Consider the following 12,980-nt stretch of genomic DNA (forward strand, 5'->3'; position numbering starts at 1 on the left):
AAGGCGGGAAGAGAAGGGGACAACAGAGGATGAGATGGTTGGATGGCATCACTGACTCGATGGACATGAGTTTGAGCAAGCTCTGGGAGTTGGTGAAGGACAGGGAAGCCTGGTGTGCTGCAGTCCATGGGGTCACAAAGAGTCACACATGACTGAGCGACTGAACTGATGACCCCGAAACTCAACAAATGGTTATTTCTTATATGTGAGTTGCAAGACGGAACCTGAAATGACATCACATTCTGATATATTAAAATCCATAGGTCTACCATGCACTTTGATGGTTCCGTTATCTATGTATCGTTCTGCAGTGCCACTGATTAGTCTTTTGAAAAATATTGGTTCACTGGGTGACACAGGTCTTCCTAACATGGAACCATTTCATTAAACAGCATTTGAAAAAAAAAAAAATCACATTTGTTAACATGACCGCTGATGTCATCAGGAAAAGCTGTACAGGAAAGCAGTCTGCCTCTTGGCAGCCTGTGTGTGTGCTCCATCTCTCAGTCACCTTCAACTCTTTGCCATCCCATGGTCTATAGCCCGCCAGGCTCTTCTGTCCTTGGGATTTTCTACCAAATTCTAATTTTTGCTTGAAAATTCAAATGGTATCATTGGCAGTAAATACTACTCGTGTTTTTCTGGAAGCAATTCACTCAATTATCTCATTTTTAAGGAAATGACTAAATGACTGCCAGATGCCCAAGTCTGAGGAAACATAATTTGTCTACCAGTCTTTCAGATTAAAAAAAAAAAAAAATCCTATGAAGAAGTAACTGGTTCAGTCTATAACCTCAACATCCCACCAGGGTTTTTGCTCAAGATAACCCCATCCTTCACTGATACCCAGCAGAAACAGCTGATGTATACTTCCCATGTCATCACACAAAACATTTTTTTAAATGTATTCAAAGGTTAATGTTTAAGAAAATCAATACTTTTTGTGCTTCATCAAGGACATTCTTAAGCAAAACTGCTAAGTTGCTTCAGTCGTGTCCAACTCTGTGCAACCCCATAGATGGCAGCCCACCAGGCTCCCCCGTCCCTGGGATTCTCCAGGCAAGAATACTGGAGTGGGTTGCCATTTCCTTCTTCAATGCATGAAAGTGAAAAGTGAAAGGGAAGTCACTCAGTCATGTCCGACTCTTCACGACGCGATGGACTGCAGCCTACCAGGCTCCTCTGTCCATAGGATTTTCCAGGCAAGGGTGGTGCCTTCTCCGTAAGTGAAACTGGCTCTTGTTTTTTAACTACAGGTGGGTGGTGGTGAATAATCCATGGGTACCCCTGCCTTCATGATGATAAAGGCATCAGTGTTTTCCTCAGCAGTGCTCTCCACATGGTGAAAAAGGTTTTTGCCTTTCATCATGCCTCTGATAAAGTCTGAGCACTATGAAGGAAATTGGTTTGACTCTGTAGAGATCCTGAGAGAGTCCCGGGGAAACCCCTTTGAGAACCACTGGTACATCACCGCCATAAGGCTGATGAACAGTCAGACTGACACAGACATGAAACTGGCAGCCAGGAAGCTTGCTGTTTTTCACTCATTACATTGCCCTGAAAAATGCCCCCTCGGATTCTCCACCTGGGGAGTTCGAGGTGAAAAGAAAAAAAAAAAAAAAAGACTCCCCACTCTGGCTGCAGGGTATCTTCAAGTACACACGGTGCTCTGGGCTTTGGTAAAGGACCACCATTCCCACAAAAGACTGTGTCTGCCCTTGTTGCACTGTAGCCGTTTCCAAGCATAAGGTTTTATGAGTTGAAATCCTATAGATAAAGAATGCACATAGCCAGCAAAATGCCACCAACAGGAATAATGCTTCCAGATGACAAGGGTGTAAGTGCTGTGGTATAAGTGTGCCAGCACAATGACTGGCTGGCAAAGCCCAGGGGCCAGCAATCCTGGTGGCCCAGGCACACTGCAGGGGGCCACCACCTGAGAAAATAGCCACGCGCCTATGGACCACCCAAGGCAAGTGGCATTTCAGCTGGCTTTTTTCTCTAGTTTTGCATACACTGGCTCCACCAGGGCTCTACAGAGGATTTAGACTCCGGCCAGCTCCTCTCACCCATCCCCTAAGTTGTAATGAATTTAGAAAGTCAATAAGGGCATTAACTCACAGAGCGACAAAGCCCTCTGCTTGTTACTGCTCTTCTAATAAGAGTCCAGCCTAGGAAACTCCAGGTGCCACCTAAGGGACTACTCGTGCAATCAGATTTTCTCAATGTGTACGAGGATGCTGCCACATTTACAGTGTGATTTGTAAACCATAAGGCAATGGCACCCCACTCCAGTACTCTTGCCTGGAAAATCCCATGGACGGAGGAGGTTGGTAGGCTGCAGTCCATGGGGTCTCTAAGAGTCGGACATGACTGAGCGACTTCACTTTCACTTTTTACTTTCATGCACTGGAGAAGGAAATGGCAACCCACTCCAGTGTTCTTGCCTGGAGAATCCCGGGGACGGAGGAACTTGGTGGGCTGCCGTCTATGGGGTCGCACAGAGTCGGACACGACTGAAGCGACTTAGCAGCAGCCCACAAAAGGAGAACTGACAAAGCATGAAAAGATCTGGGTATTGGGCTATTTTTGCTATTCAAGAAGAACATCAGAAAAAAAAAATCAGTGAAGGTTTAAGAGTACCTACACAAATTAAAAAAAAAAAAAAAAAGAAAAAGTCAATATATGAGAAATATAATACACCATGATGGCCACCAAGGACGGGCAGTGCCAATAGGAAGTTTGTTAGCTCTTTAATAAAACTGCCTTCCTGTTCTCCAATCCTGCAACTTCACCAGTCCTGCCCAATCAAAACATGAAAGGAACACCTACCCACTGTCTTTGGGCCGTTTCCTTCATTGACTCCGTGAAAGCGACAGCAAATCTAGGAAAGCGAACAGAAAGAATGGTAACAATTAGGGCAGAATCTAATGAACATAACTGAAAAACAGCGCTCTGGAACAAATGGTGACAGACAGGTGAGAAGCAGAATTTACAGCGCAATCAATCTTTATTAGCCGCGGTCGTTGGCTATGAGGTCTCATCTCCACTCACATCCAAAAAAAGAAGTTGTGTAGGCAGGAAATAAACAAATGAAGCTCAAAGCTTCCTATTTTTCTTGTTCCTTTATGGAAGGACAGAGGAGCAGAGATAACGACAGAAAGCAAGATGGATGAGAGAAGCAAGGAACTTCTTGATATTCAGGGGCAGGATATGTGGTTCACTAGCTTCGCTAAAGGAAGACTAGGCTGATGTGCTCAAGATTTATTGAATGTTCGTGGACAAAGAATGTGAATGCCCCTACTCATTAAGAATTGCGTGTTTGCAGAAGTAGGACTGGGTACCCACAGAATGAAGTAGGTATGGTGCCAGAAAGTAAGAGAGTTCAAAATACAGAGAGAGCTTGTTGAAAGGATGCAGAAGTCAACTCAAAATATCTCCGATAGCTGTGGCTGGGGTGATTTGGGCAGCAAAAAAGGTAATATGAGCTACAGAGTCAAATATTGAGTTGGCCGAAAATTCATTCTGTAAGAGTGAAGTAAGCCAGAAAGGAAAACACCAATACAGTATACTAATGCATATATATGGAATTTAGAAAGATGGTAATGATAACGCTATATGAGAGACAGCAAGAGACACAGATGTATAGAACAGTCTTTTAGACTCTGTGGGAGAGGGTGAGGGTGGGATGATTTGGGAGAATGGCATTGAAACATGTAACAGATCACCAGTCCAGGTTCGATGCATGAGACAGGGTGCTCGGGGCTGGTGCACTTGGATGACCCTGAGGGATGGGATGAGGAGGGAGGTGGGAGGGCGTTTCAGGATGGGGAACATATGTACACCCATGGCGGATTCATGTCAATGTATGGCAAAACCACTACAATATTTTAAAGTAATTAGCCTCCAATTAAAATAAATAAATTTATTTTTAAAAAATTTATTCTGTAAGATAGCATGAAGAAACCCAAACGAACTTTTTGGCCAACCCAATAAAATAAAATAAATAGCCATGAGTCCATGTTGATGTAACCATATAAATAATTGAAGAAGTAACTAGGGTCAAACAGACAACTCTTATTGTAGTAGAATTCCAATTAACCAATGTAGGAGTGGTAGAAATAGAAAATCATCATTAGACAAATAGCGCAGTAAAGAATGTTGGAGCAAAGAACCATTCATAGGGAATTCCCTGGCAGTTGAGTGGTTAGGACTTGGTGCTTCTGTGGTCAGGACCTGGATATGATCCCTGGTTGCAAAACTAAAGTCCTACAAGCTGCACACACAGCAGAGTCAACAAAAGAAAGGCATTATTATGTGATTTTTCCCCTGTGGCATGACCCAGAAAGGGGAGCTTGTATTCCCCTGTCTGTGTCTTCTCCAAGCCTTCCCTTCTCCCCTCCCACTTTTACAACCAGCAACCAATCCCAGACACAGCCAATCGTATGCCCCTTACTTAAGGGAGAAATACAGAATCCTTCCCTTTGTGTATGTTAAACATGAGCAACGAGGACCAGACCACATTAAACCTTGCATCTGAGTCCAGTAGGGATTGGAGAATCCAGTGAGATGTTCTCTATGCCCCCCTCCGCAAACACTAGCGAAATGATAACATCAACTGTATTCTAAGGCCATCGGCTTTTTTCCAAAAAATGGGGATAAAAAGGAGAGACAAGGAGCTAAACAGCAGTTACAAGGAGTGTAGAAACTTTCATTGGCGGAAAACTGCAAAAATGAGAAACTTAGAAGTGAAATGAAGTCGCTCCGTCATGTCCGACTCTTTGCAACCCCATGGACTGTAGCCTACCAGGCTCCTCAGTCCATGGGATTTTCCAGGCAAGAGTACTGGAGTGGGTTGCCATTTCCTTCTCCAGGGGATCTTCCCAAGCCAGGGAAGCTGAGAAACTTAAGAACCAAACAAAGAGCATCTTGCCTGTAAATTGCCTGCCACAGTTCCTGGTCCCTCGTTCATTTCACATCTGCTATTATTATTTTCCACTAGTACTCACACAACTACCAGAACATCTGCAAGACGTTAGGGCACCCACCATGGCCAGTGACAGCCTCACACTGTCAAAAAAGAAAGATCCCAAGAACCAAGAAGAGCCATTGAACAGAGAACGAGCTCAGTGACACTAGGACTGTGCATTGTACCTCATAGCAGCATTGATGAATACATGCACAAGTGCAGTCCTCAGGCTTTTGTGGGAAGGGAAATCCACTCACTCGGCAAGCCTGACGCTCTCGCTTCCTGTGAGAATGTCAGCTCCACGTGTGCTGGAACACTGCTCTGCTCACATCCACCGCCCCAGCCCCTTGGAGCGTCTGGCACCCAGGAGGCAAAAATACCTGCTGGCTGAATGAGTGACTAAGCAAGAGAAGGAACAGTTTTGCCCTAAATTCCAACAGGAATTTGCCCTAAAATCCAAACAGGTGAGGGTGAAAAAAGAATGGAGAGAGGGAGAAAATAAATGAAAAATGTCCCAGGTGTGCAGAGCAGACTGTGTGTGTATCATAGCCTGGAGGCCGACAGTGACTGTTCCTACCTACGTAGTGGTCCCCACCATCACATCCTGCTCATTTGACACCCAGGATGAGGCATCAGTAGGAGCTACAGCATATTTAAGACAACAGGGAAGGATGAGATTCTTGGGAGGGTTTTCATCAAAGGTGCACAGGATAATGGTCCAGGAGTCAGGAGGGTCAACTGGAATTAACTTGTCAGACATGTCATTTATTTCAGAGCTGCAGATAACACAGTCTTTATTGTGGCCCTTTATATAGAAACAGTAGCCCTGGCTTTACACTCACCTAACAAATAACCTTTTAAAAGAGTTCTTAGCCCAAAGATCCCCAGAAGAAAAAGACATTTAAAATAACATGTGCTAAGTCACTTCAGTCGTGTCTGACTCTGTGCAACTCTATGAACTGTAGCCTGCAAGGCTCCCCTAGTCGTAGGATTCTCCAGGCAAGAATACTGGAGTGGGTTGCCATTTCCTCATTTCAACTATTTATAATAGGCAAGACATGGAAACAACCTAAATGTCCATCAACAGATGAATGGATAATGAAAACGTGGTACATATATACATTGGAATATTACTTGGCCACAAAAAAGAATGAAATAATGTCATTTGCAACAACATGGATAGGCCTGGAGATTATCATACTAAGTGAAGTCAGTCAGACAGAGAAAGACAAATATGTATTATCACTTTTATGTGGAATCTAAAATTTGACAGAAATGAACCTATCTATGAAACCGAAACAGACTCAGGGACATTGAGAACAGACTTATGGTTGCCAGGGGGAGGGATGGATTGGAGGTTGGGGTCAGCAGATACAAACCATCATATATAAAATGGATAAACACTAAGGTCCTGCTGTATGGTACAGGGAACTATATTCAGTATGCTGTGATAATCTATAACAGAAAAGAATATTTGAAAAGAATATATATGTGTATAACTGAATCACTTTGCTTTACAGCAGAAATTAGCACAACATTGGAAATCAACTATAAAAAATAAAAATAAAAGAAATACTATCTGAGGAAACCATAAACAGAAACACAAAGGAAAAATATAAAAACTACCACTTTTGTACTTTAGCTTGAATACTGCCATTTCAAAATTGACAAAGAATTCTGTTTGTCAAAAACATCTTCAGTAACACTAAGTAGCTCAAAAGCCATATGAAATTACTGCCATTCAACCATTTTTGAGCTACAAAACAGTAATTTCATGTGGTTTAACCTACTAATATGCTATAGATTTCATAATCGTGGAAATATTTATGAGGCAATTTATTCCATACAAACTACTGGTCACTTGCTTGGCAAGGTTAAGTTTTTCTAATAGGCAACTGGATGAGCCTTCACTAAGCAATTTTCACAAATTTCAATTACTCCTTATTTAATTTTGGTATTTATAACTACCAAATACTTATCACAGTGTTCAGAAGCCAAAAAAGTGAGTGCTAAAATAAGTTCACATACTATACCATACACGGAAAAAGAAGTTTTAAATATTAAAAAAAGTTGAGGGAATTTCCTGGTGGTCCTGTGCTTAGGACTCTGAGCTTCCACTGCAGAGGGTACAGGTTTGATCACTGGTCTAGCAATTAAGATCTTGCTTGTTGCATGGTGGGGCCAATCAATAAATAAAATTTTAAAGTTGAAAAGTATACCTTACAGGAAAAATATAAGTATTCAAATGAAACACCTGTCATAAAGCTAGACAAGTTCAATACTTTGTTTACAGAAAACTGTGCTGTACCGTGTCAGACCAAAAAAACCTATGATTCATGCAACTTCCCTGCCCACTAACTTCAATCAATAGCCCCCAAACAAAAATCAATATGTGTTTTAATAATAACACAATGAATAATGCTAATGATAATATCATAAGATGATTCATTCCATACTGTTTATCCCAAGAAGAATGATTTTCCTTCTAAAAGGCAATGCATTACAGACTGAAGGAATCTAAAGACATTAAATTTTTAGGGTGTAAGAACAACAACAAGAAGAAAACCTACAATGATACATCGCCTTTCAAGGTGAGCTGGCACTGTTTTCATGCCTATATTTATTGTAAAACACAAACACATACACAGAAGGTACTCCTTATGTTAAAAAGGTTGTATTGCCACATTTGTTTCCAGGAAGTCTTCAGGAAGAAGCAAGGTCCTGCAATGCAACTACATCCAACTGTGACCTAGTTTTAAGAAGCAAGACTGACACCTATCTTAACCAAAAAACACTGGTGCCAGGTTTCAACAGTACATGAACCGTGAACTTCCAGATGTTCAAAGCTCATTTTAGAAAAGGCAGAGGAACCAGAGATCAAACTGCCAACATCCGTTGGATCATCGAAAAAAGCAAGAGAGTTCCAGTAAAACATCTATTTCTGCTTTGTTGACTATGCCAAAGGCTTTGACTGTGTGGATTACATGAAACTGTGGAAAACTCTTAAAGAGAGGGGAATATCAGACAGCCTGACCTGCCTCCTGAGAAATCTGTGTGCAGGTCAAGAAGCAACAGTTAGAACTGGACATGGAACAACAGAATGGTTCCAAATCAGGAAAGGAGTGCGTCAAGGCTGTATATTGTTACCCTGCTATATTTAACTTCTATGCAAAGTACATCAAGAGAAATCCTGGGCTGGATGAAGCACAAGCTGGAATCAAGATTGCCGGGAGAAATATCAATAACCTCAGATATGCAGACGACACTATCCTTATGGCAGAAAGTGAAGAGGAATTCAAAAGCCTCTTGATGAAAGTGAAAGAGGAAAGTGAAAAAGATGGCTTAAAACTCAACATTCAGAAAATGAAGATCATGGCATCTGGTCCCATTACTTCATGGCAAATAGATGGGGAAACAGTGGAAAGTGTCAGACTTTATTTTTTGGGGCTCCAAAATCACTGCAGATGGTGATTGCAGCCATGAAATTAAAAGACGCTTACTCCTTGGAAGAAAAGTTACGACCAATCTAGACAGCATGTTAAAAAGCAGAGACATTACTTTGCCAACAAAGGTCCGTCTAGTCAAGGCTATGGTTTTTCCAGTAGTCGTGTATGGATATGAGAGATGGACTATAAAGAAAGCTGAGCACCAAGGAATTGTTGCTTTTGAACTGTGATGTTGGAAAAGACCCTTGAGAGTCCCTTGGACAGCAAGGAGATCCAACCAGTCCATCCTAAAGGGGATCAGTCCTGAATATTCATTGGAAGGACTGATGCTCAAACTGAAACTCCAAGGCTTTGGCCACCTGATGCGAAGAACTGACACACTGGAAAAGACACTGATGCTGGGAAAGATTGAAGGTGGGAAGGAGAAGGGGACAACAGAGGATGAGTTGGTTGGATGGCATCACCGACTCAATGGACATGAGTTTGAGTTGGAGTTGGTGATGGACAGGGAAGCCTGATATGTTGCAGTCCATGGGGTTACAAAGAGTCTGACACAACTGAGCGAGTGAATTGAACTGAACTAGGCTGTACAACAGAACCTGGAGTTCTGTCCTTGGTATGGATCAGAAATGGGACAATTATATAGACATGAAGAGGCCAGGATTCCCTGACCATAGTTCCTCAGTCATGGAAGGGTGACAGATGAGCCACAAAAAAACCAAGGCTGCCCACATACTGGGGACATGCAAGCAATACACATCAACAGACAAATGGCTACATAAAATGTGGCATGGGACTTCCCTGGTGGTCTTGCGGTTAAGAATCCACCTGCCAATGCAGGGGACAGGGGTTGGATCCCTGGTGGGGCAGGACCCCACATGCCACAAAGCAATGAAGCCCGTGCGCTGCAACCACTGAGTCCACACACTGCAACAGAAAGTAGCTTCCACTTGCCCCAGCTAGAGAAAGGCTGTGTGCAAGAGAGGCTGTGTGCTCTGAAGACCCAGAGCAGCCAAAATTAAATAAATAAATTTTTTTAAAAAATAAAATGTGGCATGCACATACACTAGAATACTATTCAGCCTCTAAAAAGGAGGACAACCGGTCGTCTGCAACAACATGGATGAACCTGGGGCATACTTATGCTCAGAGAAACAAGCCAGACATTGAAGGACAAATGGCGGCAGGGGGCAGGGCGGGGCAGGGGGGTGGGTGACTCCACCAATATGTGGAATCTAAAGCAGGCAAACTCATGGAAGCATGAGTAAGATGAAAGAAGGTAGGGGAGGGAGAACCAGAAAGGTATTAGTCAAAGGGCACAAAGTTTCAGGAACTTCCTTGGTTGTCCAGTGGTTAGGACGCCATGCTCCCCACTGCAAGGGGCAACGGTTCTATCCCTGGTTGGGGAACTAAGAGAGTAAATCTTAAGCATTTAAGTAAATCTCACCACAAGGGGGAAAAAAAAATCTCTTTTCTACTTAATTAAATTTGTAGCTATAGGAGATGATGGGTGTTCACTAAATTTGCTGTGATAATCATTTCAAATCAAATCATTATGCCATTCACCCCTGATGGCTCAGTCAGTAAAGAAGTTGCCTGCAATGCAGGAAAGCTGGGTTCAGTTCCTGGGTAGGGAAGATCCTTGGGAGAAGAAAATGACAACCCACTCTAGTATTCTTGCTTGGGAAATCCCATGGACAGAAGAGCCTGGCAGGTTAAGGTCCATGGGGTCACAAGAGTCAGACAGGACTCAGCAAGAAACCACCACCTTAAACCGATACAGTTCTGCATGTCAATAATATCTCAATAAAACTGGAAAAATGAAAACATTCTACTTGGGCAAACCCGATGCAAAGTTGACCCTAAACTGTGTGCTAATAAAGCTTGAGTTTACCCTTACTTACTCTTAGCAATAATTCTATCTCTTCCACCACAACAAACATTTTAAGAACATTCATCCAATATTAACTGTAGTCAAAGAATTGCTCAAGACCAGTAACTTGTTTACAATGACTATTCCTGGTAAAATAAACATGTGCCGGCTGCATGAAAAAATGAAAGAAAGAAAGAAATTGTTTTTTAGGGTAAGACATAAAAACTCCCAAACTACTGGTTTACTCCATCATTTTGTGTTAATGAATTTTATCCAAAAGGGTTAAACGCTTAACTCCTGTGAAATTCTATTACCTGGCTTCTTCAAGGACTTTTCCCATCACTTTGTTTTTATCTCCCTGGTTAACATCTTCATTTAAATCAGTTCCACCAAAGATGATTCCAAAAGGAATTCCATTACCTGCAAAATTAGGATACTTAACAAAGCACAGTTTACCTTTAAAACACCCTCTCACTAATTACCCCCAAGCATTGACATAAAAAACCAAAGTTCCCAAAACATATGGACTATGTCATGCTGTTTGTTCAATTACATCTAACTCCCCTGAATAGAAGACGTATCACCATTGTGAACATGACATGGGGTTACTCATGTGAGGCAAGGCCATTTTAAGTCAATACACTTTAAATTTTAACATGTGAAAAATATTGTTAGCCTCCATCTATCAAAGTCAAGTATAATCATAATTCAAAAAGACACATGTACCCCAATGTTCACTGCAGCACTATTTACAATACTTAGGACATGAAAGGAACCTACGTATAAAGAAGTTGTGATATCACTGAGGAAACCAGAATTGAAAGAGACCCATGTACCCCAATGTTCATCCCTGCACTGATTACAATAGCTAGGACATGGAAGCAACCTAGACGTGCATCGGCAGATAGAAAGCTGTGGCACATAGACACAGTGGAATATTACTCAGCTGTTAAAAAGAATGCAGTTGAGTCAGTTCTATTGAGGTAGATGAAACTGGAGCCTATTATACAAAGTGAAGTAAGTGAGAAAGAAAAACACCAATATAGTACATTAACACATATATATGGAATTTAGAAAGATGGTAATGATGACCTTATGTGCAAGACAACAAAAGAGACAGATGTACAGAACAGACTTTTGGACTCTGTAGGAGAAGGCGACAGTGTGATGATTACAGATAATAGCACTGAAACATGTATATTACCGTATGTGAAACAGATGGCCAGTCCAAGTTCAGTGTTTGACACAGGGCACTCAAAGCTGGTACACTGGGACAACCCAGAGGGATGGGATGGGGAGGGAGGTGAGAGGGGGGTTCAGGATGGGGGGACACATGTACACCCGTGGCTGATTCATGTCAGTGTATGGCAAAAACCACCACAACAATGTAAAGTAATTAGCCTCCAATTAAAATAAATTGATTGATTTTTTAAAGTTGTGATACAGGTGAAGTCGCTCAGTCATGTCCGACTCTTTGTGACCCCGTGGACTGTAACCTACTAGGCTTCTCCGTCCATGGGATTCACCAAGCAAGAATACTGAAGTGGATTGCCATTTCCTTCTCCAGGGGATCTTCCCAACCCAGGGATCGAACCCGGGTCTCCTGCATTGGAGGCAGATGCTTTAACCTCTGAGCCACCAGGGAAGCCCCGAGTTGTGATATATATATGTATAAAAGCAAAATGGTTGTCTGCGGAAGCCTTACAAATAGCTGTGAAAAGAAGAGAAGTGAAAAGCAAAGGAGAAAAGGAAAGATATAAGCATCTGAATGCAGAGTTCCAGAGAATAGCAAGAAGAGATAAGAAAGCCTTCTTCAGCGATCAATGCAAAGAAATAGAGGAAAACAACAGAATGGGAAAGACTAGAGATCTCTTCAAGAAAATTAGAGATACCAAGGGAACATTTCATGCAAAGATGGGCTTGATAAAGGACAGAAATGGTATGGACCTAACAGAAGCAGAAGATATTAAGAAGAGATGGCAAGAATACACAGAACTATACAAAAAGGATCTTCATGACCCGGATAATCACGATGGTGTGATCACTCATCTAGAGCCAGACATCCTGGAATGTGAAGACAAGTGGGCCTTAGAAAGCATCACTATGAACAAAGCTAGTGGAGGTGATGGAATTCCAGTAGAGCTATTTCAAATCCTGAAAGATGATGCTGTGAAAGTGCTGCACTCAATATGCCAGCAAATTTGGAAAACTCAGCAGTGGCCACAGGACTGGAAAAGGTCAGTTTTCATTCCAATCCCAAAGAAAGGCAATGCCAAAGAATGCTCAAACTACAGCACAATTGCACTCATCTCACATGCTAGTAAAGTAATGCTCAAAATTCTCCAAGCCAGGCTTCAGCAATATGTGAACTGTGAACTTCCTGATGTTCAAGCTGGTTTTAGAAAAGGCAGAGGAACCAGAGATCAAATTGCCAACATCCGCTGGATCATGGAAAAAGCAAGAGTTCCAGAAAAACATCTATTCCTGCTTTCTTGACTATGCCAAAGCCTTTGACTGTGTGGATCACAAGAAACTGTGGAAAATTCTGAGATGGGAATACCAGACCACCTAACCTGCCTCTTGAGAAATCTGTATGCAGGTCAGGAAGCAACAGTTAGAACTGGGCATGGAACAACAAACTGGTTCCAAATAGGAAAAGGAGTACATCAAGGCTGTATATTGTCACCCTGCT

General features: G+C 42.2%; 1 protein-coding gene and 1 non-coding gene across 4 annotated transcripts in view; both read right to left on the minus strand.

The window, feature by feature from the left end:
• GLT1D1 (glycosyltransferase 1 domain containing 1) overlaps positions 1-12,980 on the minus strand; it is a 126,650-nt gene that overhangs the window by 89,251 nt on the left and 24,419 nt on the right. For all 3 annotated transcript variants that reach the window (XM_069557589.1, XM_069557588.1, XM_069557590.1), the window contains exons 3-4: positions 10,603-10,708; positions 2,833-2,884 (exon numbers count right to left, since the gene is read on the minus strand). In XM_069557589.1, coding sequence (XP_069413690.1) covers positions 2,833-2,884; positions 10,603-10,708 — 158 coding nt within the window. The remainder of the gene's footprint in view (positions 1-2,832; positions 2,885-10,602; positions 10,709-12,980) is intronic.
• Positions 11,862-11,933, minus strand: TRNAW-CCA (transfer RNA tryptophan (anticodon CCA)). Its single transcript has one exon. It is a non-coding gene; the product is annotated as a tRNA-Trp (tRNA).

This window comes from Ovis canadensis, chromosome 17, assembly GCF_042477335.2.
Source record: "Ovis canadensis isolate MfBH-ARS-UI-01 breed Bighorn chromosome 17, ARS-UI_OviCan_v2, whole genome shotgun sequence".
NCBI lineage: Eukaryota > Metazoa > Chordata > Mammalia > Artiodactyla > Bovidae > Ovis > Ovis canadensis.